The sequence below is a fragment of the Penicillium coprophilum genome (genome assembly GCF_028826855.1).
Source record: "Penicillium coprophilum strain IBT 35676 chromosome Unknown utg000007l_segment0_segment0, whole genome shotgun sequence".
NCBI lineage: Eukaryota > Fungi > Ascomycota > Eurotiomycetes > Eurotiales > Aspergillaceae > Penicillium > Penicillium coprophilum.
In genome coordinates this window covers 442,563-468,006 of record NW_026622726.1, presented here as the reverse complement: position 1 = coordinate 468,006, position 25,444 = coordinate 442,563, and the positions used below count along the sequence as shown (strand labels likewise).

The window sequence follows — 25,444 nt, the reverse complement described above, 5'->3', positions numbered from 1 at the left end:
AGTGCTACTTGAATAGCTAGCAAGGTGAAGGATATCTGATTCAAGTGTCTTGGCCACTGCATTGGCACAGTGACAGAACATCTGCATCTGGTTCATTTCCCATGATGTGAGTGGCCGTCGAGAATTTCCCGGGCTTGGAGAGAGATGAAAAAAAGTCAGTTACGAACAAAATTTAGATATATTGTCGATGGGAATGCTCTATTCATGACTGCAACCGAGATTGCTTGGCGACGTGCAACTACATCACATTTCGTTGGTGGGAGTATCGTTGTGGCTATTGGGTACCCATTGAGCGCAAAGCTTTTTGATATGCGATGTCGCAACCTGGATCTATCTCCGCGCCAACAGAAACTCCAATTTCTGGACATAGAGGCGCCGATATATTCGTTTACTTTATTCAAAAGACATTTTGACCCGCGGTCAAAGTCCGAGTTCCACAGGTCTTTGTTCCCAGAGAAGCACTCTACAGTCATTCCTATGGGGATTGCTTGTACTACACGCGTTGTTTACACGCCCGAAGTCATTTGATTGTCATATGGCCAGTAGTCCCTCGATCTGGTGGAATAGCAAATTCATTTCAGTTTACAGGAGGCTAAGATTCTTCTGCAAAAAGAGCCTTTGGGGAGAAATTACCATCGCTCATGGTCTTCTGGGGCTCAGTCTAGCAAAATCCTCCCCAGTGGGATAATGAGCCTCTTGAAAGATACGAAACAAAAAAGCGGATGACCTTTGATTTCAAAATGGCTGACAATGCTCTCGCTCTCTGCAAGTTCCTTCGAGATTGCAAACAGTTGCATACTGTCATTGCGAATGAGTTTCATGGGGAGGAACACACAAGTGTGATGCCACACTCGACAAATCGAAGCTTGACAATGTTCTTTGAAGATTGGCCTTTGCCTAAGTCATATAGATATCTAATGGATTGAAAAAAGAAGTTTATGTTGAGATGGGATGGTGATTGATAAGATATGGTGCATGTATTGGCAGCAATATGTTTTCCGAAATTTACTGTTTGCCGCATCTGCGAAAGTAAAAAAAGGGGTTTCCATCTATGGTATTGGGGGCCATTCAGAGTTGAGGGACTGTCCACAGAAATGCGGAAGGGTTCGGGCTGGGCGTAGGCTGGGCGTAGGCTGGGCTTAGGCTGGGCTTAGGCTGGGCTTAGGCTGGGCACTGTATCTGAACTTCGCCCCAATAAGCTTGCCGACTTTCAGTCGACGTTCTCTTTCGCCTGTGCTTCTTTAAATGTGTAATGGGGCGCTTGATTGTCCACTTGAATCTAATTTTGCCTTAATTATGAACTCCTTAGAGGTCTCGCTTTCGTTGAAGGAGTATTTGTGCTTGAGAAAAAACCAAACAAAAACAGGATCGGTATGAGCAGTCCCAACTCAGGATACTCAAAGAAGCTAGCCTCGGAGATTAGCCTTTCCCGCTAACGTTAACTAATCTAATCTGATCTCCATACTCCGTACTGATATGTACGATACGGCACATTGGACGAGAAACTCAACTTCAGAGACTTTCGAATGAATTATAATCAGAAAGTTCACATGGGAAATTTTGTTTACAACGTTAATTCATTTTGCGTTGAATGATCCATATGTATCCTCAACTTCAAAAGGCGCCGCTTCACCATACGTGTAGTGTGTACCTAGTGGTAAATATTCAGTCGCATTTTCAGCATTCAAATTTGTCTATAAATTCTCAACGTAGCTCGCCCCAAGGCTTACCTCGTCAATTCCGACATCGGAACTTTAAGGGATAAGGTTTCCCTCGACCAAACTGCAGCTAGTCTAGTCTATTTGGCCACATTTGTCACATTATGAATCTAACAAAGCCTCAAAATCTTCCCAAGGTCCTTGGGAAGGAACTCACTGCAAGTCATCCCACCTGCATTATCTTGCTAAGGAGCAGAAATTGTTCCTATAGGGATGCTCTTCCCACCCGCTATCCCATCCCACTGCCTGAAATCTAATTTGGAGGTTTGGGGGATTTTTGCCCAGAGCCAAGGTAGCTCCATATCTTTTGTCTCAAAATCACTTGGCAACTGTAGGGCCAGCACACAACGCTTTGACTGAATTTTTGATTTCGACGAACAGCAAGATAACTCGAACGATTCCTACCAAGCAGCCCCCAATATCATGTTTCCTTGAGTGCACCGACTGGGTGGACAAGAAAAAGATCCAGCCCATAAGGAAGAAGTAAGCTGTAGACCACCGTATGTAACTTGGTGTCTACCGCCTTAAATACTACCCACGCTTTGCTCTAGCGTTGGATGCCAGGCATAATTACTATGTTTTGCTTGGTACCCATCTGTTATATCTGACAACCTTATCGGGTATCCTGTCGCCGGCAATTGATAGTCCGATTTTCACTCTCCTTTTTCTCTGTGCTTATTACGTCCTAACGTAAACAAGTTAGACCGTCTAATCGAGGACGAGATATTTAATGCCCACCCCCCACTCGCTTTAAATCGGTTGTGCCGTATGCAGCGTACGATTCATTTGCTCACGAAAGAAATATGGTGATTATGAGCCGATTCCATCGGATAGTTGGCAACAAGTCTGCGGAAACTGAAGTCACTTCATTGGATGACCCTTCTGCTTTGCAGGTGAGAGCTGATGACAAGGAAGCTGGACATGCTTCCACCGATGGAGTGACTGGCAAGGAGGAGACCAGACCTGCCGATAATGCTTAAACTGGTGTCCAAAAGATTGAAGCTGTTACTCTGACCTGGGGGAAGGGATCGATGCTCATGGTCTTGATATTGTTCGTGTCCCTGTCCTGTTGCATTATTTAATTCTAGCAGATCAGTTAACTCAAATCGCATTTTCTCAACAGTATCTGGCTTCTCACACTGGTGAACAACCTCAAGACCTCCGTGGTATACAGCCTAAGCGCTTATGCGACGAGTTCTTTTGCAGGTCATTCACTTTTGACCGTCATCAATATCGTGGCATCTTCAATGACAGGCGCAGTTTATATTCCTATGGCAAAAGCGCTGGACCTCTGGGGTCGCGCGGAAGGTATTCTTTTGATGACAGGGTTCTGTATCCTGGGCATAGTCATGTTGGCTGCATCCCATAACCTTCCCACCTACTGTGCTGGGCAGGTAAGATATAAATTTATGGTTAAGCCCATGTTTCTGCAAGTGCCTAACACATTTCAATTGCAGGTATTCTACTCAGTCGGGTTCGGAGGTCTCGCCTACAGTTGGAATGTTCTGGCAACCGATGTGACAAACCTGAGGAATCGAGGACTGGCATTTGCTTTTACCTCCTCTCCGGCAATTATATCAGCTTTTGCTGGGTCTAAAGCTGCAGAAGGATTTCTCGCTAATGTTAATTGGCGATGGGGTTACGCAGTGTGGGCAATTATCTTGCCAGCGTTTGCCTTGCCCATATATTTTATGCTGGCCTACAATCTGCGCAGAGCCGAGAAAGAAGGCATTCTCGTCAGGGAAAGAAAGGCCTGGACTTTCAACCTCGAAACGGTATGGTGGTTTATCAAAGCATTCGACTGTGAGTAACCATATCAGTGCTCTACGGTAGTTGTTCCAAGATACTAATTCATTTCGAGTAAATAGTGATGGGGGTGTTCCTGTTTGCTGGCGGCATGGTGGTATTCCTTCTTCCATTCACTCTGGCCAGTATGGCACCCCATGGCTGGCAGACTGGCTATATCATTGCCATGATTGTGATTGGGCTGGTCCTACTCATCTCATTTGGGCTTTATGAGACCTACCTTGCCCCAATACCGTTCCTGAACTATAAATTCCTCACCGATAGGACCGTTTTAGGCGCATGTCTCCTTGATATGACATACCAGATCTCTTACTACTGCTACGCCGTCTATCTCCCGTCATTTCTGCAAGTGGTGTACAATTTGGACGTGGCCACAGCTGGATACGTTGGAAATACCTTCAGTATTGTGGCATTTGTCTTCTTGTTCTTCGCTGGCTGGCTCATCCGTGTGACGGGTCGCTTCAAGTGGATTCTCTGGATCTGTGTACCGCTCTACATCTTTGGACTTGGCCTCATGATTCATTTCCGTCAACCTGGTGGATACATTGGATACATTGTCATGTGTGAGGTTTTTTTCTCTGCCGCCGGCAGCATTTTCATCCTGTGTGTGCAGCTCGCCGTCCTTGCTTCGGTCGATCACCAACATGTTGCCGCGGTCCTTGCCTTGCTTTTCGTGATGGGAAGTATTGGCGGATCGATTGGCAGTGCTATCTGTGGAGCTATTTGGACCAACACATTCTTAAAAAAGCTGGCGGAAACTCTTCCAGAATCAGCAATGCCCAATTTGTCTCTCATTTACTCGAGTCTTCCCCAGCAGCTCAGCTATCCAGTTGGAACCCCCGAGCGAGACGCCATTGTGAAAGCCTATGGCTATGCCCAACCAAGGATGCTTGCAGCTGGTACTGCATTCATGGCTTTGGGCTTCATATGGGTTGGTATGATGAAAAATCTGAATGTCAAGAACATGACACAGACAAAGGGGAACGTTTTTTAATGGGGAAGGCTTGTTTCAAAGATAAATAAGCGACTGCCTACTCGTCCGATGCACTAAGAAGATAAAGAATTTGTGTTACGGGCTTCACCAAGGTCAAGGGCGTCATATAGCGTGTGTAGCGAGGATAAGCATCGAGGATATAAGAGTATAATGACATCAGAAGAGAAAAAAGATGAAACATCTTGTAGGGACCGGGCGAGGATAGAACAGAGGGGACTTATATGTAGCTGCGGAAAAGAGCCATCTCAATTGGCATATATTGAAGCTTAGAAAGCTGCCATTTTTGCGGCTGCAGGGGTCCTCGGATTCCACATCTAAAGAGTTATTCTATTCATTCCCTAATAATTGCCTTTACATCCCGAGGCAATATTCAATCTTCACATCGAAATAGCACAACTTGCTGTTCATCCACCATTAATCTCCTTTCTCTCATCTACCAGCCGAACGCCTCTTCAAAGTACTCAATGTCCCGGAAGCCATTCTTCATGGTCTCATATACAGTTCCACGGCACTCATCGGCCATTTGGGCCGGGCCACAAGTCAAGACCGCCAAATTAGTCGAGCTGGTCTGAGCTTCCTGCACCTCAGACATGATTGTTTCGCGAATATTGGGTCGGCCAGGCAAGAACCGCAGGCTGCTGTTGCTAGTGGGAGAGTCCACGCCTGTTGCCTTGATCACCGGCGCTACAGTAGACGAAAGCTCCTTGGAGAGGTTCACATCATCGGACTCAGAATCACTAGTGATTTTAGCAAGACGAGTACAGAAGACAGTGATCGTGATGTCGTTATGTTGCATGATCTCCGCCAGTTCCTCGTTGAATACCTCGTTGAACATCTCTTTTTGTCGGACGGACCACACAAGCCGAATTTTGGTGGTCTTCGTCTTGCCTTCCTTGACGCGCGCAATGTGATCCAGGAGGTACGGCACTGCTACTGCAATTCCTGTTCCACCGACAATGATCAAAAGAGTGTTGTAGGCATACACTGGCTCGGAGTGGCCATAAGCTCCCTCAAGAAGGAGCTTCGGGCGAATGATTCCCCCTGCTTTGCGGCATTGATCACGAAGGCGACGTGTCCATCCATCGTACGGCCGGACGTAGAAGATAAGCTTATGTCCATTTCGGGGGGCCGAAGCAGTCTTTTCATTGTTGACTGAGGAGGAAGGCGCCCATGCACCCAATGAAAAGGGGTGGTTTTCCCAGCCCTTGAGCCAGGTTGCTTGATAGATATAATAAAGCTGACCGGGTCTGGGTGTCAAGCTTGCGGCTCCGGGAACCATTTCAATTCTGACCAAGTCACTTGCCTCACTGTACGTAACAGTTGTAGCAGTGCCCAAAAATTGCTTTCCGAATCGGGCGTTCAGGTTGCAGTATACAACACGACCGACGCGGGCAAGCCGCTCAAGGACCCAAAGTCCAACCGGCGTCCAAAGATATCCGACCCATTCGCGACCGTTGAAGCTGGTGTGTCTATGTATTGTTAACTTGAAGCTCGTTTTCTGAGCAACGACGGTGGCTGCAGGACTTACTGGAAGAGGGCAACTACCACAACGATGGCGAAGACAATGTGAAGCATGAGGAAAGTCTCATACCAACGGCGTTGGAAAAATGTCATAGACTGTACAAGCATGAAACACAAGAGGATTGTAGCCTGATAGTACGTTAGTCGTGAGTTTCATCATCAATTGCATTAGGCAGACTCACCACCACACCCATATACCAGTACTCTTCCTTCCAAGCAATCCAATAGCGGCCAACTACCGTGTATGTTAGTGGGGATGTAATCTTTCTCATTAAACGCTAATGAACTCACCATATTCTGCGAAGAGAACGCTGTAGTTGATAGAATGCACCACGGCCAAAATAGTGCAAACCCATGCGATGTGGCGGTGGAACATAGTAAACGACTGAACGCTGAAGTGTGTCAACTGGATAAACACATTGTTTCTACCACTGAAAAGCCACAAAGCTGGCAGACAGGCGTATGAAAGAACTCCAGTGCGGTCGGAGGTGTATTGCCAATTTTGTTGGTAAAGGCTTGGTACTCTGCAAAAAGTTAGTATGTGGAAATGATATACAAAACATCTCGTTGCTTGATGAGGTAAACTTACGAAAGACTGCCCGTGAAACTGTCGTAACCCACACAGCTCAAAATGATACTGACAATCCAAAAACCAAGCACAATCAAAGTATCGACTCTCTTGGGAAGAGCATGTGACAACCAGAGTTGCTGGTGGTTGGGTATGGCTGGGGCAAAGGTAGCCGGCATAATGATGTGCGTGCGTAAGGAATGAAACAGAGAAGCAAGAGGACCTTTCTTACTCTGCAAATTGGGGGAGACTCAGGATCGTAAGACCCGCGTACACTCCGTCTGCTGAAGAAGACTGTCCATGCCTTAGAAATCATGCCCAAAACTAGTACAGCTCCCCAGTAGCCAATAATTCCCCATCCATATCGCTTGTTTTTTGGCATAGCATAGTCATGGCTCACCTGAGGAATGTGTTAGCTGGTGTTTCACTGACAAAACGAGATGGAATATTCAGTGTTGACTCACGTAAGATTTGTAGGCTCTATCATAGTATTTTTTGGTCAGCAGCACAGGCGAGTCGATGGTTCCATAGGTGGTCACATTATTCTGCTCTGGGTCAATTTGAGGAAGTGAGTTGATGTACTCATCCGTCAAGAGGGGTTCAATTGAAGCCAGGCTCATGAGCTCCATGCTGTTCTTTGCACAAAGGCTTTGCCAATATGGGACCACAGCTTTGAAGTCTTTTGCGGAACACCAGGCCTTGGCGGTAGCATACATAGAAGTCACTTCCACGGTGCTATTGCATGGTCCGGTAGAGTATGAGCCATATGAGCCACCACCATGGGCGCGCTTTGCAACGTTCACACTTCGTCGCGACGATCCATGAGTATGTGTCTCAGAGGTAGAATCAGATTCAGTGGAGGAATAATCGGACGATCCATGAGTGTGTGTCTCAGAGTCAGAATCAGATTCAGTGGCGGAAGAACCGGACGATCCATGTGTGTATCCTGAGTAGGAAGAATCAGATGTGCCGGTAGAGGAAGAATTGGATGATCCGTGCATATGAGCTACAGAAGAGGAGCCGGGGGATACAGCGGAGGAAGATTCAGATGATCCATGTGAATTGGTCTCAGATGTTTCAGTAGATGAAGTACCCGACGATCCATGCGAGGAAGATGAGGAGCCCCCATGAGAATGAGAAGAAGTTGTGGCGGACTGGACAGTTACACTGCCCTCGAAGGTGTATGCAGATAAACTGGTATATATCGAATAGAAACAGTACTCTTCCAAGTTGGAAGCGACGTTACGGCTCGAACTTGTGCTGGAGCCGCTGTCGCTATGTCCAGCAACCTGGACACTGGCCCAGAAGAGAGCCACAAAAGCCGCTCTGGGGAGCATTTTGTCGTATTGATTTTTAGGGCAGACTACAATCTCAAGTCCGAAGACATTGGACTATACTTATATGACATGAGATGTCCGGCGGCGGTATAATATTTCTTTTTAAAAAATAAAAAAAAAGTTGCAATTTGTACATCCGGAGCATAGCCATCTACCTGCTGGCTCGAACCAAAAAGAGAATATTTGGAGAGAACCTCGGACGTCCCCGAAGTCATTGAGTTATTTACTTACCAAGTCCACTCCGGGTTGCATGATTTCTCCACATCCAACCATGGCCTCGGATATAAGCCAAGGAAAAAACCACGCTATCAACTACATTGATGAATATATTCCGAGAATTCGCACACGAATGTTCTCTTGGCACCTAGCCAAGGATGGGTATAGTTGTGAAAGCGTACGAATAGTGATTGGCTGATGCATAGACGTTAGCTTCCTAGACAGGTGCATGAATAGCACACCTCCGTAGTGTTTACCGAATGGGAAGGTGCCAATACTCTCCCATCAAGATGCGGTTGTGCGTTCTACTTTGGGAGTGTACTCTGCCAAGGGTGAATGGTAGGAGAAGCGACAAAGTCCGAGGCTTGGCAATATATCTCGGTGTTAACGTAGGGCAGACATAAGGTTAAACTATGCCGATTCGGAAAGTTTCGGGCATAGTGGGGGGCCCTTGTATGCCATGGCACTAGTGTTTCTGTAGAGATTGATAACAAAAAACTCGGACTTATTTCAAGGTTGAGTGGGGCTCCGTGGGATGGGGCCCTAAAAAGAAACGGCTGTAATAGCCGAACGTGAGATCCTTGACAGCTCAAGAGAATCTCCCGGTCGATGGTCCCATGGATGATTGACTAGGCTGGTGCATTGTTACTCGAATTTGGCATTATTAACGAGCAGGCCCACTGCATACCCTAGAAAGAATAGCGTAGTTCCCATGGTTTTATAGAGTTTGATAACGAAAGACTTCAAAACAGTTCAACCGGTGTGATAAACCTCCATACCAAAGATCACGCAAAAGAAACCTCAATTATAACCGACATTGACATATTTATTCCGTACAAAGCCATGTAAATAGGTGAGAGCTTCCGCTAGTTGATTCCAGGAATGATCATAGGCTTGTAAAATGAAATTTTAGAAAACTTCTGGTCACGGCAGCTTTTGCCAACTGTACAAGCTCGAACAAGCCGAAGAAGGCTCTATCCGTAATATCCGTGGTATAAAAAATTAGCAATGCTATGGAAATCGCTTCATGGACCAGGTGTCAACCTTGGAATGCCAGGCCTAATGATATCGGTTCGACACGGTGATTTTTTTTTCCTATTCCCGCTCAAGTCTCTCTGTGCTAATTTCTGATTGGCCCATAGAATTGATTTTTCAGGAATAAAAATAGACAATAAAATCCAATTCTATTCAGATTGAGACTCGGGGCTATCGCGGATCATTCGGTCGTAAGGTTGTCAGGCAAGTAGGGCTCGGGTTCGGGTATCTCGGGTCTGATAAGTCGAGGTCGGGTTCATAGTGGGCTCTCAAGCTAAACCCAACTTGAGGGAACAAAGTGGAATTGCTAAAGAATTTTCCTTCTAGTCGAGCTCTGCGGAGATGTGACTCTCGGCTTTCTGCATTTTTGGGGTAATATCAACGCCATCGAAAAATTCTTCGTCAATCTGTATGGAAGAGCTCACACATCTAGATCGGAGATAATAGTGGGGCCTCGCAAGATTACTCCCAATTCGGGCAACAGTGCACGCGACTAAGGCTGAAGAGAAGGGCAGGGTGGTATGGTCCTAGGGTCATAGAATTACAGAGTACAAGACTAAATATGCTCATTTTCATGGGGTTGAGTTGCAAGGTCGCATAGTGACACGGAAAAAAGAAAATATAATGTGGTAAGCACAGCAAAAGACTTCTAATTTTGATTGTATTGTTATACACTGTTCACAACCTCGATCCCATGTGACAAAAGAATTCATTTTCTATTTTGCGAAGAGAAACAACCGACACTCCGTAGCCTCGCCCGTTCATATGACCCCCATATCCGGTCACGAGTGTTCAGTATTTCACAGAATCAAAGTGTCTGTTCGACTCATTTGTTGGGCTCCACCGTCTCGGTCACCACAATAGAGTCATGGAACATTGTCGAATTGATCTGTCGCACCGCAGCATCATCATCAAAGTCCATTGCTTTCAATTTCTTATTGGCAATATTCTTGAAACCTGGCACATGCGTCATCAAGCCCCAGAAGCTGCTTGCCAGGGGAGCTCGGCCGGTCCGCTCTTCATACAGCATCCAGGCGATACAGGCCATGATAAATAGCCAGTAGACATTGTAACCAATGACAGATCCATAGGTACCTGTATTCTGCCATCCCAGAATAGACTGGAAGATGTCCCAGCCATTGTCAATCTCGGCGTTGCAACAATTGACGTGCCAGACAGTCTGGAGAATATTGTAGGAGCCGGGGCCGGAGCCCGTTTCACCAACATCGCTGCCCACTCCGACCACAAACTGATAGTACTGCAAGCTCCATATGGCCTTGGAGAACATACCAGCCGAAATGAGGTAGAGAACGCAGGTTGAAGCAATAAGGAAGATTTGGATCGACATGACATTTCCTCCGCGGTAAATCAACCAACCGGCAAGCAATCCCGCCATGATTCCAGTAATGACTGGCAAAGGGAAGGCAGTAGCAGGGTATCCAAGGGATACACCACCAACGAAGACCACAGCTTCAACTCCCTCACGCATCGTTGTGATGAAGGGTAAGATGAACATGGCATAGCGACGACCCCAGTCACTCCGCATCCACCGTGACTTTCCCTCCTTCTTTTCGACCAGGGACTTCGCAATCTTGACACGCCACTTCTCCCTGGTCTTGTTAATCCGTAGAAGAGCAAGGCCCATGATGGTGATCATGATCTTGTAGAGAAATCAGCTTCATTCTTTTGGTATGAGTTCAAGTATCAGTCAAACCTACCGTGGCAATCAGATAAAAGATACCTTCCCACAACTCCTCTGAGTCTGCCCAAGCATCGTGACCCAAGCCGTAGAAGAGGCCAATGAAGATGGCTCCGATACATAGACAACATATCACACCTATGATTGACCCCATCCAGACCTGCTTTCGCAGTCGTTTGTAGACCGCCTGATCCTGGTCTGGCTGGCCCAAGCATTGCTTAAGGAAAGAGAGAAGCACAGAGACAATGATGACTGCCTCGAGACATTCTCGAAAGACAATGAAGAACACCTGCACGGCAAAAACGTTCACCATTGTGCAACTGGGGTAGGAAGATTGTAGATGAAAGAAAGCAAGGAATGTTTCCTTTCATGTGCTTTTAAAACAATGCCAATTCATGTCTGACGACCACGGCCGTCCGGGAAATGACCTTCTGATTCAGGCTAGTCAGTAATCTATCTTCATCTGGAAATCACGGGCCTTACCAATGGACACCGGAGCTCTGTTGGAACGCATTACGCGAATTTCCTTGTTCATGCCTCCACTCTTGGTAGAAATTGTTCTAGTCCATTCGGAGATTGATAATATGGCCCGAAAATACCAATATTCAGATAGTCAAGGACAATGAAGCTAGAGATACCGATAACCGTGGAACTGTGAAAATGACTCACAAACGTAATAGCTTCAAATGTGGAAGAAGTGAAGTTGGTGAGGTTATAGTGTTCCTACTAGGTCTAATAACTGCCACGCTTGTTTGATCTTCTTTTTTTGTATTTTCTTCCTCTTGTATCTTCTCTTGCTTCGTTGTTCCTATACTCTTTTCCACCTCGGCTATTTTCCTGCTCAATAATACCTATTCAATTCTTCTCATCAACGTCTTCTCTTGACAGAGTATATTTCTTGGCATGGACCCTTGGCAAAGGAGTCTCGGCAATGAAAACTTTTCCCTCAACTCGGAGTTAAGGAGAAGGGTAAAAGTGGACTGAGTGGGTAACCAAGTGAGCCTAGTGGAATATGATCGCGTTGACATTTTTTTATCAATCAGTTCCGAGACCTTGGCCACAATTAATGCCGAATTTGTGACTTTTGCGAGAAATAGTCCCTAGTCCCTTGTTCAGATTAGGAAACAAGAGCCGGGTATCAATCAGAGTCCATCGGACTCCACCACGCTAATTTAGTCCAACGCCTCTTTAACATTCCAAACATGAATTCGCCAAGTCGACCCATGTCGGAGAGGTCGGGAAATTAAATTGAACAGCGAGCAGAAAAAGTAAAACCAAGGGTGAGTACAATAACTATGCCTTGACCCAGGACCCAGGACAATTCCTCCGAACAACGCCTCGTTTCTTTGGACAGTTTCTGGTCTGCACTTCAAAATGCGGGATTATATTGCCCTGTTGGGAGCTTTCCAGCTCTTCTCGGGATGTTGTCAGGCAGTGACACACACGTTTGACTGGAATGTGACGTGGGTGATGGCAAATCCAGATGGCCTTGCTGAACGCAAAGTCATTGGCATCAATGATCAATGGCCTCTCCCGACCGTTGATGTGAACAAAGGAGACCGCGTGGTGGTCAACATGCACAACGGTCTCGGTGACAAGACCACATCAATTCACTGGCACGGAATGTACCAGAACGGTACCAATGACATGGACGGCCCTTCTATGGTCACCCAGTGTCCAGTGCTTCCAGGGTCAAGCATCACCTACAACTTCACGGTCAATCAGAACGGCACATATTGGTATCACTGTCACACAGATTACTGCTACCCCGATGGCTACCGAGCGCCATTTATCGTTCACGATGAGCAGTCCTACTTCCACGATGAATATGATGAAGAGATGGTCTTCACAATGACTGATTGGTACCACGACATGACCGAGGACATTGGACCTGACTTCATGTCCTTGTACAATCCTACTGGAGCTGAGCCTATCCCCAATTCCTTCCTGTTCAACAATTCGGTCAGTCAGAGCTATCCTGTTGAGGCCGGCAAGACCTACCTTCTTCGACTTATCAATATTGCTACCTTTGTGGGTCAATACTTCTGGATTGAAGACCACCAAATGCGCATTGTCGAAATCGATGGTATCTATGTCGATGAGACAGAAGCAGACATTTTGTACCTTTCTGCTGCGCAGCGTTACTCTGTCTTGGTTACGATGAAAAACTCCACCGAAAAGAACTACGGCATGGTTATGGTAGCCGATTCATCTCTTCTTGATTTGATCACGCCTGATCTCTTGCTCAATCAAACCAATTGGCTCGAGTATAACCCAAGTGCCCCTCACAATGAGATCACAATGCCCGTGGAGGAATCATCGGAACTTTATCCTTTCGACGACATGACCCTCGTGCCACATGACCGTGTGGAGCTATACAAGAACCCAAAGCAGACCATCGAGCTCACTCTGGTCATGGACAATCTCGATAACGGCATGGGATATGGCCTACTGAACGACCATAGCTACACCAAGCCCAAAGTCCCCACACTTTACACTGTAATGTCGGCCGGTGACCTCGCAACTGATGCAGCAGTGTACGGTGAGTATACTCAGTCCGTCGTTCTCGAGAAGGATGATGTTGTGGAGATCATTCTCAGCAACCAAGACTCAGGCACTCACCCCTTCCACTTACACGGCCACGCCTTCCAACTTTTGGATCGATTCCCATCGTATGGTGAGAACTTCTACGATTACGATGCCGGAACAGAGTTTGCCACCTTTGATCCTTCCAACCACACAGAGTTCCCCGTCTACCCTGCGCGTCGTGATACTTTTGTCCTTCCTCCCGGTGGATACTATGTCATCCGCTTCCTCGCTAACAACCCCGGTGTTTGGCTTTTCCATTGTCACATTGACTGGCACATGATGCAAGGTCTTGCGATGACGTTCATCGAGGCTCCTCGTGAGCTTCAAAATAACCTTGTCATTCCTGATGATCATATCAAGGTCTGTGAGGCTGCCGGCGTACCCTACGAGGGCAATGCCGCTGCCAACACGGAGGATTACCTCAACCTGAAGGGAGAGAACAAGCCCCCCGGATTCATCCCGGATGGATTCACTGCCCGTGGAATCGTTGCTCTTGTATTCTCCTGTATTTGCGCAATCATGGGCATGGTCGCCATTTCAATTTATGGAATCTCTGGTCTGAAATCCCCTGTGAGAAAGCCAGGTTCAGATGATAACACTTCCACCGAGATGGAGATTACTGAGACGTCAAGGGCGTACCGGGATTAAAAGGTGAATTGCGGCGCCTGTAACATGTATTGGTTAGAGAGAGGTAAGAGGTTTCTATATACAATTGTGTACTTTAATTTTGTTGTGCTTGACACTTATGTGTTCAGATCTAAGTAAAAATATCAGACTAGCGTTCGAATGAAATCCAGGACACCACTTCGTATTGACATATCGCATACTAAATCATGATTTATCTCGCTATCAGGCTATGCCTCTGGCATGGGCATCAGGGCAGTGGCTGTGGGGGGTATTCATCCGGTATTCCAAATTCCCACGCCTGGCTGTAGTGGTTGTAGTGGCTGTAGGAACCTCGGGAGGAAACAGGATTAATCCCGAAGTCCGGGAAGAGAGCTAAGAAAGAATACGCTTGGAAGGCAAGGAAAATTACAACTTCACTTCTGCATAAATTGGACCTTTATACGTAGTTGGTCCAAACTCGGCAAACAAGACTGAGTAAACTGGCATATCAGCGAAAATATAGTGGTAGAACCCAGTGTCAGGCTAATAGGTTCTCTCTGTTCTCTCTACAGTCTTTTATTTTGATGCATATACAGCTTCGTGTAGCTGGATAGATTATCCTGGACATATCTAATTAACGACCCTTAGGTTGTGCTGGCTGCAGAACTGATATAATTTGCCCCCTTGCGAGCCTTGACCCCAGCTCTCCACCAATCCAGTCCAGAAACATTCTGATCATTTTCTGCTGTGGTTTTACCATACCCTTCTTTCTGTAAAAAAGGACTATCCAGAGACTTCCATAGCAATTTATCAGTCGGCCGCACAAAATACAACAATCCCAATCGATCAAGGTGCGCCTGGTCCTTTGGTGGCGCTATAACCCGATGGAAGCCACTTTTGAGATATCCATTTGTGAGGAACTGAAGTGTATCGGCGATGTTGACAGCGACTGAGCCAGCGGGGATCTTTAAATATTTCCAATCCTCATCTTTCTCCTGCTGCACTTGTAATGCTGCGATTGGTTGCTGGAAAAGGAACGTCATGGTTCCCTTGTCTGTGTGCCCACGGAAATAAACATCGTCAAATTCCTTGTTTTCTTCTTGAGATCGAGCATGGTATAGCATGTATCGGATAGAGCTATCGCATTCATCTTCATAACGGTTACCGTTCACGAACTGGTCTTCCGGTAACTCGAGCATAGTCGCCAATATTCGGAGGATCTTGAAGGACACATTCTCGTGCATGAAGCGAGAGAACCTCTCGATCTCCGCGGAATATCGCTTGATCAGGTCTGGGTGTGATCGCTCGCTTTGGGGAATGAATTTGAAGATGCTGTAGAATTCCAGCGTATCTTGCATGCCAGGGAAAAGACTTAGTGCTCCCAAGGGACGATAGCCATTGTAACTGCCCTCTTCCAGGGGAGCACGGTGTCTCAGTCTTTCTTCTTCGGGTAGTTCAAAAAATGCTTTTGCGATGGCAAATTGGAGATCAATATCATCCTGAGACAGGCCAATGTTGGTAATATAGAAGAAGCCTTCTTCTGTCAACATCTCTCTGTTTAAGGGAGGTCGTGTGAGCAATACCAACTTGGTGCACTTGTTTGAATTTCTGTGCGAGTCTCTCTTTTCCTCCCGGACAATCATATTCCGAAAGGTCGATAGTGGTAAAATTCGCATATCCCACTAGCAGATGTTAGTCTTCCAAGCCAATCGTGTAGTATTCTTACTCACGTGGGCATTTTGTCTCCGGTGGATGCTCATATTTCGGCAAATTCATATTGAAGCCGAGCTCCCACAAGAACATCCAATCTAATCGAAAATTATTAAGTCGGAGTCACGACATGGGAAGAATTGACTCTAATGTTGCAGCTCCCCAGACACTTCCAGGTCGCCACTTCGTTAGTTTTCCCCATAGCGTAGTGGATCGTCAGTTCCACTCTGGATGCCAAATCACATACTAGTATTCCATATTCAGTTTCGACTTGCTCATTTTTGATCGGTCTCGCTGGGAAAAGCTGCAGTGAGACACTAGGGTACAGCAGTCTCCAGCCAGTGCGCCAGGCTCCAGCAGACTTTTTGCCAGCAGTACCCTTACGCATTTACGTATTTGATACTCTATACTCCATAGAAGACATCTCACTTCAATACTTATGTAGTCTAATTCTCCATAATCACGCCCTTAATATATAGATTACTTAAATCTCAGAGATAGACTACCTTGAATCAGGGTTTTATTCAATTTCAGAATTCAATTCAAGTGACTACTAAAATCGTATAAGAGTAGACGACCTTTTATACGGCCTTGTAATATCTATAAGGCTTTAAAGTAGTCTTTTCAGTAGTCTTTTCAATAGCTTTCTCGGTGGGCTTCCCGGTTTTTCTTAAATGGTAATTTTATCCAAAAAATGAGTGTGAAAGCAAAAATGAATATCCCCCGTTTGGACACAACTTGAGCCTTATGTTAGGTACTTTTACCCTCGTTTTTTCTTTTTTTTCTAAGCAAATAGCTAAGCCCTTCTACGTTGTAAATGAGGCTGACAAGCGCAGTGACCCCGCTCAATAGGTAGTATGTCTGGTGTTATCAGGCTTCTGTATTCTGTATCCTATTCTTCAAATTTTCTACCTATGTCTTAAGAGAAAAGTCGCTCAGCTTTGTATAGGAGAGGGAGAAGGATGTATCTTTTCGACTATTTGTGCATTTGCTTTGCGGCAGGATGACCCGTGGAAATCCAATGTTTACTCTTTGTACTACTTCTTACCATGTTTTAGTGGTAAATTGGCTCATCTCAAATTCTTCAAAATAACGAGTTGGACTATGCTACCAGTCGCGAGTGCTGAATCTATGGCCTGGAGACTTTCCATCACCTTCGTAGTCATAAAATAAGAAACATCGACTATAATAAATGGAGGGTTAAGAACAGTCACCTAATGTACAGGGGGTTCATTAAAAAAACAGGGTACAGTATCACTCCATATCAAGCAGACCAAAAAACCCCAAAACTCCTCTAACCAAACCGAAAGTAGAAAGTTACCAAAACTTGAGAGAATTGGGAACAAAAATAGAGACATTCATTCGGCTTCCATGGACCAACTCATAGCCTCTATTCACGACGAGCGTGGACGTTGAGCCGACGGAGCTCCAATAGGCTCCTATATTAACCAAGCCAGTCAGTTATTAAGCTTCTTGGCGATCGTTTTACCAAATAGAGTACGAACCGAGCTAGCACGGCGCTTGCGCCGGTTATTTTCTCCAGCTCCAGAGTGAGTAGCATCATTCTGAGACTTATAGGCTTCGCTCCCGACAGAAATACTGTTATTTCGGCCATTCACCCGAATGCCCGCAAGAGCGCGAATGTTGATGGGCCGAGGATAGCCCACATCATCGTTGAGTGCATTTGCGCGGTTCAGAGCAGCGATGATGACGGCCGCGATGGAGGCGAGGCGAGGAGATGTCTGGGCCTCCTGGTAAGTTGGTTCAGTGGAGAAATCAGATCCAGGAGTCGACACCGTGATTGTGTTTTCATCGCCAGTCACAGTGATTGAGTTGTCAATGTAAATATTGATTGGTGAGGCCCACGGGTCGTCCATGTCGTGCTGATCAACACTCATCACGGTTGTGCCACTGGGTCTGGTGACAGATAATGTGTATGGTGGTGGGGCTGTGCTTGGAGTAGAAGTAGAAGTAGTAGGAGATGTAGAGGTAGATCTAGAAGAGGCATTGCGATTTGCTCGGACTTCAGCGAGCTTATGTAGGTGATGTCGCAAAGAGTCTGATGGAGGCATCATTGTGAATGAAGTTCAATTTTTTTAGTAGCGTTTGTGGAGTGAAGAAGAGAAGTGTGCAGCAGTGGGTTTCCTGGGTATTTAAGGTCGAGCGTTTGTCCGTTTGAATGGGCACAAACAATAGGAAAGAGGACAATCAATAGACAATCAATAGACAGCCAATCAGAGACTGAGAAGGGCCCATTGAGTTGCCTGATCGGGAATGTTCAATGGACTTCGATTGTTCTCAATAGAGATCACGTGATTGCTATTGTTCATGGGGTATCAATAGAATAAAAACTATGTACCGGGTACCTATGCCATGGTGAGTATTACCGCAGTCAAGAAGGTACCTGTACATTTAGTATGCTTCGCTAGTGTAGAAAATGCGCCTCCAAGTCTCTTCCCAAAAAGCAAATCGGATCGCTGCGACGGTCCACAAGCCCCTGACTGTGGAGCAATCCTTCATAGAGTGCGTTTGTGTCACCATAACCAACTGGACTAGATCCCAGATGATCGGATATTCCTTCTTCAGTCGGTCGGGAATCTCTGCCGATGCCTAAACCATCTGAGAGGTAGGCGTGTCTGGTCAGGTTATTGGCTTGTCTTGTATGGACCCAGGACATTAGACCCTATCGATGGGGTTGTTTGGCTCATTTCTGCTAGACAGGACTTCGGAACTAGTGTGGTCGGATTGAGGTTGGCCCGGATAGTAACGCCCACCTGGGTGAAGAGATTGCGCCGTCTACAAATGATGATTAGCAAGGACAACGGCCCTTGTAGAATATCCGAGTTATACCGGTGTTTCTGTCACGTCCGACATCCAAACCGTTACGGGTTGGTACTGACTTCGCGGAAATCATCTCCTTCAACTTCCACCTCGCGATCTCGAATCCGGCGCATCAAAGCCAGGAAATTGCTTTGTTGAAATTTCTGACTTTGTTCGTTGCGCACGCTGTCAAGCAGTTGTCCCGCTGTCCGCGCAAGTTCATCTGCATCTCGACTACGGGTTTGTGGATCATGTTTGCTGTCACTTTGGGGGATAAGATCCGATCCAAGTCGAATCTGCTCTTGGCTGACTTGCTCGGAAACATCGGGTTCACTGGTCTCATGTATGTTCTTCTGGGTATCTTGCTGAGCAAGGTCAGCTCCTTGCAACTCCAGATCCGCCCGTGCCTGATCAAAGGCAGCCTCAAAGGCGGATTCGTCAAACTGATGCGTGTGGTTCTGTTGCTCGGTCTGCATGGCCTGTCCAGGCTGCATCTGGTTCATGGAACCATACATCTGGTAACCTGGCGCAAAAGATGGTTGATAGGCGCCATGCATTCGCGGGGTTTGCTGGGCCTGGGACATAGGCCCTTGTTGTTGAGTCATGAATTCAGTGTGCCAACCGTCATGTGCCGTTGCTGGCGCAACATTTGGTCGTTGTAGTTGCGCTGCAGGATATGAGGGCCCTGAGATTTGCAAGTTCTGGAAGTCCGCTGCCCAACCAGCGTTGCCTGCACCGTGTGCGGCTGGGTGGTGTACTGCGGCATGATTTAGATGTGTTCCAAAATTGGCCGGATGTTGCAAGTTAGGCAGTGCAGAGCCAGCGAGGTTGCCTTCGAATGCGGCAAACTCCTGGTCGAGAATCCCTTCTTGGGGGTTCTGGGATCGAAAACCCTGGAGTATATTAGTATGGATGAGATTATACGATCTTCGAAATATCACCAACCTGAACAGGCGATTGACGTGAAGTCAACCGGTCTTGCTGAAGGGTCCGATCGACAGATGTATGCTTCTGGAAGTTCTGGAGGGCGTTCGATGGCCCGCACAGCGCATCAGCCATAATGATGCTAAAATGACCAAAGTTGAGCGGGAAGTATACTGATGCTGTGAATTTGATTTTCAAGTTTCTCAGTAATCAACTCCAAACAAAGATTAGAGAAATAATAAGAACAAAAAGGTGGTGAGTTCACAAGAGACTCCACGCCACGCCTGCCGTGGGGTTGCCGACGGCCGAGGCTCATCACGTGCATAGATCGAGGTAACGTGACCAGCGCTAAGCACACGATAAGATACGGGAAGGGCCAGGTTGTTTTGGCTGAAAGGGAGTGAGCTGCCCCAATTCCCCGCGCTTTCACAGCTTTCAAATTTATTGCTTGCTTAATTTAATTCAACATGGTAATTGCTCTTCGGCTGAATGAACTTGAGCTTGTTTCTTAATCATATCGCTAACAGCTCCAAACCTCCAGGCGACCCCTCAGGTGATCTCGAATTCCGGCCACGAAGAGATGATTGTATGTGCTAGGATACCTACTACAATTGGTGCTCATATGATTTCACAATGTACTCAAGCTAACTGAGCTATGTGGAATATAGCACGATGCTGGCTTGGATTACTACGGCCGCCGGTTGGCCACATGTTCGTCTGACAAAACGATAAAGATCTTTGAGATTGAGGGCGAATCACACCGATTGGTCGAGACATTGAAGGGGTAAACTGGTCTTGTTGACATATGCAGCTAAAAATTGGTCACTAACATGGACGTTTGATAGTCATGAGGGTGCTGTGTGGTGCGTCGCATGGGTGAGTGACACCCCAAAACATCAGCCCTGCGGTGCGCAATTTGACTGACCATGCGATTCTTCTTGGCCTAGGCTCATCCAAAATTCGGCACAATTCTGGCCTCATCTTCCTATGATGGAAAAGTTCTGATCTGGCGGGAACAGCCCCAGAATGCAACCTCGCCCTCCGGTGGCAGCACATGGACCAAGGTCTTTGATTTCTCCCTTCACACGGCTTCCGTGAACATGGTCTCCTGGGCTCCCCATGAGAGCGGATGTCTTCTTGCCTGTGCTTCGTCCGACGGCCATGTCAGCGTGCTCGAGTTCCGTGACAACAACTGGACCCACCAGACTTTCCATGCCCACGGAATGGGCGTCAACTCTATCAGCTGGGCCCCCGCGGCTTCTGCTGGCAGCCTCATTAGCTCTGTCCCCGGACCCGGTCAACAGCGCCGGTTTGTTACCGGTGGCAGCGACAACCTGATCAAGATTTGGGAGTATAAGTATGTGGATTGATGGACCTTGCCAAACATACAGATATGACATGAACTGACTCAATGCTCTTTAGCGTGGAATCCAAATCATACAACCTCACTCAAACCCTCGAGGGACACTCAGACTGGGTCCGTGATGTGGCCTGGTCCCCGAGCATCCTCTCCAAGTCCTACATCGCCTCCGCCTCGCAAGACAAGACTGTTCGCATTTGGACCTCCGATGCTTCCAACCCGGGCCAGTGGTCCAGCCAAACACTGGAATTTGACACTGTTCTGTGGCGCGTTAGCTGGAGTCTCAGCGGCAATATCCTTGCCGTCAGCGGAGGTGATAACAAGGTCAGTTTGTGGAAGGAGAACCTTAAGGGAGAGTGGGAGAAGGTCAAGGATATCGAAGAGTAGTGGCTGCTTTAATTTCTCTGTGTCATCTATTCCCTTCCTCAAAGCATAATTTTCTTATATTCAAAAGCTCTATTGCTTATTACCATAAATATTGATTCCATTGCGGAATATCCTACGTCAATTTTCAGCGCTTTGGGCGAGCTTAATCTGTCCCATTCTCTATGTCGTCCACGACTCAGCTCCCAGACGGGGGAAAAAGAACACAGAACAAAGAAAACAGAAAAGAAAGAGAGGCAAACGAAACAGAAAGCGTAAAAGGCACCAGGCGTGGCCCTCACACGTCCCAGAAGATGAATGGGCCTCTGGCCTCTGGCTCCTTCATATCCACCCATCGTCCCAGCATCAAGCGCCCACCAGGAATAACGATAGCCTCATATCCATGGATCCAGCCCTCGCCGTCCATCACAGTGGAAGAAGGCATCTCCTCTTCCTCCTCATTTGATTCCTCCTCATCTGCCTCGACGATGATGAAACAGATCCGGGCCCATCCCTCAAAACCACCGTGGGGGACAGCAATCTCTTCAGTAAACCCGAACACATGGTTGCCTGCCTCATAGCCACCCCCCATAAGCTCTCTGCTTACCATCAAAATATGTCCGCTTGGTGTCAGGTTCACTAGCAAGAGGGATGATCTTTCTGCATTGCTCGGGCCAGAACTGATCGGAGGAGGGTTGGAGGTCGAGGGTCTTGATATTTGTTAACCTGGTAATTACTGCCTTCAAAACAACTTGTCATCCACTCACCATTATATCGATTGAGTCGCCATGTGTCTCAAGATCAGCGCATGTCTGGCGCTCGTTGATCATTTGCAGGTCCGACAGCGGGTGCATGCATGCTAATCGGGAACTGATGTTAGCTTAGGGCATGATAGAATATTCTTCCTGTCGATCTACTCACAGTAATATCCCAGCCACGATGTGCTTAGTTCAGATGTCTCGGTTGGATTATCCTTCCGTATCTTGGGTTTCAGCTCTGCCGGCAGCCCAGAGAATGATTCTTGATAGGTAAGCTCGGATGCATTCAAAAAGTGACGTTGCCAGAAATTGCGCAAATTCAGCAGTTTGGCAAGATCAAGGTCATCGTGGTCAATGAATGCCTCGCCCACCCTTTCTTCATACGAGTAAACTTGTCTGATGTCGTAGTCGGTTCGACGACAAGGTTCGGTAATAGCTGGGTCGAGAGCAAACGAAGTCAAGCACTATGAAGAAAAAATCAGCGAATGTCCAGTTCATTATTCGACGAAACGCGCATACCAGCTGGAGAGCATAAAAGAGTTGCGAGGACGTTCTTTCTTTTTGAAATTCGCTTAGGAAATCCACTCCCTTTAGGGTTTCGCGGATGCGTTGCAGGGTCTTTGAGGTCTCTCCAAGAGCGATGGGTAGTTTCAGAGATTCTTCGAGCATGTTCTGAATGACCTCCATCCAGAGGTATTGGCGATCATCCTCTTCTTCCTTGAATTGGATCGGAGCGCTCAACACAATGGCGCGGATCTGGTATTCAAACATCAAGTCCCTGGAAGGTTTTCCTGGGGCCAAGTCATAGTGTTTCGCGAAGCGATCTCGCCATATGGCGGACTCATATTCAAAGACTTTGGCCCACATCTCTTTGCAAGACTGGGAGAGATGGAGGACATCACGATCACTGGGCAAACAACATGCAATTTCCTGGAGAATCTGTCATTCTTAAATATCAGTGGCTGCAATCTCCATTGTAGAATACAAGCATGAACTTACCTCGTTTGGAAGCTCAAGCAGTCGGCTGCGAGGACTTTGCGTGGTAGTTGAAGCAGACTGTACGATATTGTTGTTCGACATGGCTGTGTTTGCTGTATACATAGTTCGGTATGCAAATGCAGTCTGAAGGATTAATGTGAGACAGCAGAGGTCAAGGAAACCAGAAGCGGTCAAATTTCGATCTGTACATTCACATGTCCTTGAAATGATCGGTCACTGAATGTGCGGGTGTTATGACGGATCGTTTAATGATATAATTTTTAGGGCTGAGGATTGCTTGCAACTGACCAGATTATGAGAGACTACTCAGCTCAATCCCTCTCACATGTGACAATAGGTCAAAGGCATATAAAGAGAAACAAGGAACTACTTTATTTAGATTGAACCGCCTCATGGGACTGAAATAGAACACCTGCCTCCCAATGTTGATAGACTTTGTTTACAGGCCATTTATACTATATATGTCGTGAGAGACGGTGTCGGTGTAGGCTTTCTCTCACTCCCCAACTGTTTGCTAACAGACCCTTAACTTCCTCAAGACTTAGTCCACTCATCTCAGGATAGATCGCCCATACAGCCACCCACCCAGCCACACAAACGAGTGCATAAATAATAAATGTCCATGAGGGTGAAATCCATTCCATCATAGGCAAGAATGTAAGACCGATGATGAAGTTTGATCCCCAGTTGGTTGCAGTGGCCAGTCCTGACCCCAGAGAACGTACATTCAGAGGGAAGAGTTCAGACTGCTGCCAGGGGACATTTCCGAGTCCAAGAGCATATGCTGCGGTATAGACTGTAAGACAGAGCAAAATTGAAATAGGCACAAGAGAACTAGGGCTATCATGGTTTTCTTGAGGGTCAGTCGGAGGTTCTGAATTCCATTTGCCGTCCATTGACGAAAACGAGAAAGCACAGACAACCAGAGCAACGACCATAACAGGTATTGAGTACAGAAGAATGCGCCGGCGACCGATCCTGTCAATCAGCACGAATGCAAGCAGCGTGAAGACGAAGTTCGTCATCGCCACTGAGAGTGATGTCAATGTCGGCGAGGAGAACGAAAGGGAGGAGAAGATGGTTGCCGAAAAATACATCAGACTATTGAATCCGCAGAGCTGTTGGACCGCCTGGAGCATCATTGCTATAATCAATGCTCTTCTGTTTCCACCATGCAACAACTGCTGACCTCGTTGAATAGTATCATGTAACCATTGTGGCTTTGTGCCGCGAGACTTGGGTTGTCCCATCTCCGATGCCTCTTGAACAATTTCTCCATTGATATTGCGCAAGACACGATCCACAACCTGATCACACCCAGGGCAATCCTTATAAATCTTGTTCAGGACATTCTTCGCACGAGCATCGAATCCAGCCTGGACCAGCCATCGAGGTGTCTCGGGTAGCAGAGCGAGAATGGCAAGCTGGACAAAGGCCGGTAATGCCCCAATTCCCACAATCCACCGCCAGCCTCCAGTTGTACTGGAAAACAGCCACCCAGCTATGTATGCGACCACCTGACCACCGGTGATGAACAGACTCAGTATCGTCACAAGTCTTCCTCTTGCATGCGAAGGAGCCAACTCGGAGATATACCTGGAGAGATTTCCCTGCATGTTAGCCACCATCAACTCTCTCATAATCAAACTTCTGCCACAGCTCAGGGTAGTTCCCGTCTGGCACGACACGGCCAACCTACAATGGTGTCACCGCACTCGCGCTACCAACAGCAAGGCCAACAATGCTGCGCCCAAAGATCATGCCCCAAACATGGCTTGTAAAGGCCTGTACCAATGCTCCAAGTGCAAATAACAGATCTGCGCCAAGTATGACTTTCCGACGACCAAACTTGTCCGCCAGGACTCCGGTGAACGGGCTCGCGACCAATGCGAACAGGCTAGTGCAAGATGTGATGAGGCTCTTGTCGATTGTTGTCAATGGATGACCCGAAAGATCTGACCCGATTGTCACCAAAGTAGACGAGATAACACCTGTGCTGGAAGTCACGACAATTGTTAGTGAACGGAAAGATCAATGGAGCAACATGGGATTCCTGGTAGGAGATAGCATACTCATATCCAAATAGTAGACCGCTTATCCCAGCGGAGAAGGTCAACGCCCATATAAACCAGCCTCCGGAGTATTCCAGCTCATAGGCCAGGGTCTCATCATGATCATTGTCGTCACGGTCTGGAGAGGTGTGGGATGAGGGGAGCAAAGGGGCATTGGGACCTTGTTGGTCTTGCTCATCTGCACCAGTCATATCTTCGGGCTCTTCCAGCTCTAGTCCTGAGGTGTCATCTAAAGTTATCCCCTGGGGCATCTGAGATGGTAAAGTGACGTCTGGGGTTGATCCTGATAAGCTGATAAGGAAACCTGCTCAAAGCCCGGAGCGGAACTCGGATTCCGCACACCGATGTG

General features: G+C 47.1%; 12 protein-coding genes across 12 annotated transcripts; 4 read left to right on the top strand and 8 right to left on the bottom strand.

Moving 5' to 3' along the window:
• Nucleotides 1–2,521: 2,521 nt before the first annotated feature.
• On the top strand, nucleotides 2,522–2,698 carry N7500_010774 (Major facilitator superfamily domain general substrate transporter; the record flags this gene model as incomplete). Its single annotated transcript, XM_056681912.1, has 1 exon — nucleotides 2,522–2,698. The coding sequence occupies one exon, from the start codon at nucleotides 2,522–2,524 to the stop codon at nucleotides 2,696–2,698; it is 177 nt and encodes a 58-aa protein (XP_056527321.1).
• A 57-nt stretch (nucleotides 2,699–2,755) lies between these two features.
• Nucleotides 2,756–4,518, top strand: N7500_010773 (Major facilitator superfamily domain general substrate transporter; the record flags this gene model as incomplete). Its single annotated transcript, XM_056681911.1, has 4 exons — nucleotides 2,756–2,769; nucleotides 2,842–3,112; nucleotides 3,176–3,521; nucleotides 3,587–4,518. 4 exons carry the CDS (start codon nucleotides 2,756–2,758, stop codon nucleotides 4,516–4,518), a joined length of 1,563 nt encoding a protein of 520 aa, XP_056527320.1.
• A 433-nt stretch (nucleotides 4,519–4,951) lies between these two features.
• Nucleotides 4,952–7,944, bottom strand: N7500_010772 (ferric reductase family protein; the record flags this gene model as incomplete). The annotated part of the gene is made up of 7 exons (XM_056681910.1): nucleotides 4,952–5,987; nucleotides 6,047–6,168; nucleotides 6,222–6,274; nucleotides 6,331–6,563; nucleotides 6,629–6,840; nucleotides 6,882–7,007; nucleotides 7,072–7,944. 7 exons carry the CDS (start codon nucleotides 7,942–7,944, stop codon nucleotides 4,952–4,954), a joined length of 2,655 nt encoding a protein of 884 aa, XP_056527319.1.
• A 2,077-nt stretch (nucleotides 7,945–10,021) lies between these two features.
• N7500_010771 (FTR1 family protein) lies at nucleotides 10,022–11,207 on the bottom strand (the record flags this gene model as incomplete). The annotated part of the gene is made up of 2 exons (XM_056681909.1): nucleotides 10,022–10,855; nucleotides 10,914–11,207. 2 exons carry the CDS (start codon nucleotides 11,205–11,207, stop codon nucleotides 10,022–10,024), a joined length of 1,128 nt encoding a protein of 375 aa, XP_056527318.1.
• Nucleotides 11,208–12,268: 1,061 nt separating this feature from the next.
• Nucleotides 12,269–14,131, top strand: N7500_010770 (multicopper oxidase; the record flags this gene model as incomplete). Its single annotated transcript, XM_056681908.1, has 1 exon — nucleotides 12,269–14,131. The coding sequence occupies one exon, from the start codon at nucleotides 12,269–12,271 to the stop codon at nucleotides 14,129–14,131; it is 1,863 nt and encodes a 620-aa protein (XP_056527317.1).
• A 602-nt stretch (nucleotides 14,132–14,733) lies between these two features.
• Nucleotides 14,734–15,639, bottom strand: N7500_010769 (uncharacterized protein; the record flags this gene model as incomplete). Its single annotated transcript, XM_056681907.1, has 1 exon — nucleotides 14,734–15,639. The coding sequence occupies one exon, from the start codon at nucleotides 15,637–15,639 to the stop codon at nucleotides 14,734–14,736; it is 906 nt and encodes a 301-aa protein (XP_056527316.1).
• Nucleotides 15,640–15,987: 348 nt separating this feature from the next.
• N7500_010768 (uncharacterized protein) lies at nucleotides 15,988–16,187 on the bottom strand (the record flags this gene model as incomplete). The annotated part of the gene is made up of 2 exons (XM_056681906.1): nucleotides 15,988–16,026; nucleotides 16,047–16,187. The coding sequence occupies 2 exons, from the start codon at nucleotides 16,185–16,187 to the stop codon at nucleotides 15,988–15,990; spliced, it is 180 nt and encodes a 59-aa protein (XP_056527315.1).
• A 1,069-nt stretch (nucleotides 16,188–17,256) lies between these two features.
• N7500_010767 (uncharacterized protein) lies at nucleotides 17,257–17,874 on the bottom strand (the record flags this gene model as incomplete). Its single annotated transcript, XM_056681905.1, has 1 exon — nucleotides 17,257–17,874. One exon carries the CDS (start codon nucleotides 17,872–17,874, stop codon nucleotides 17,257–17,259), a length of 618 nt encoding a protein of 205 aa, XP_056527314.1.
• Nucleotides 17,875–18,681: 807 nt separating this feature from the next.
• pex20 lies at nucleotides 18,682–19,678 on the bottom strand (the record flags this gene model as incomplete). The annotated part of the gene is made up of 2 exons (XM_056681904.1): nucleotides 18,682–19,512; nucleotides 19,565–19,678. The coding sequence occupies 2 exons, from the start codon at nucleotides 19,676–19,678 to the stop codon at nucleotides 18,682–18,684; spliced, it is 945 nt and encodes a 314-aa protein (XP_056527313.1).
• Nucleotides 19,679–20,010: 332 nt separating this feature from the next.
• sec13 (GTPase-activating protein SEC13) lies at nucleotides 20,011–21,290 on the top strand (the record flags this gene model as incomplete). The annotated part of the gene is made up of 6 exons (XM_056681903.1): nucleotides 20,011–20,013; nucleotides 20,085–20,129; nucleotides 20,212–20,327; nucleotides 20,389–20,419; nucleotides 20,491–20,900; nucleotides 20,966–21,290. 6 exons carry the CDS (start codon nucleotides 20,011–20,013, stop codon nucleotides 21,288–21,290), a joined length of 930 nt encoding a protein of 309 aa, XP_056527312.1.
• A 274-nt stretch (nucleotides 21,291–21,564) lies between these two features.
• On the bottom strand, nucleotides 21,565–23,104 carry N7500_010764 (uncharacterized protein; the record flags this gene model as incomplete). The annotated part of the gene is given in 6 exon segments (XM_056681902.1): nucleotides 21,565–21,863; nucleotides 21,874–21,976; nucleotides 22,034–22,125; nucleotides 22,188–22,488; nucleotides 22,544–22,963; nucleotides 23,024–23,104. The coding sequence occupies 6 exon segments, from the start codon at nucleotides 23,102–23,104 to the stop codon at nucleotides 21,565–21,567; spliced, it is 1,296 nt and encodes a 431-aa protein (XP_056527311.1).
• A 374-nt stretch (nucleotides 23,105–23,478) lies between these two features.
• On the bottom strand, nucleotides 23,479–25,346 carry N7500_010763 (putative MFS myo-inositol transporter; the record flags this gene model as incomplete). The annotated part of the gene is made up of 3 exons (XM_056681901.1): nucleotides 23,479–24,673; nucleotides 24,723–25,019; nucleotides 25,096–25,346. 3 exons carry the CDS (start codon nucleotides 25,344–25,346, stop codon nucleotides 23,479–23,481), a joined length of 1,743 nt encoding a protein of 580 aa, XP_056527310.1.
• Nucleotides 25,347–25,444: the final 98 nt, after the last annotated feature.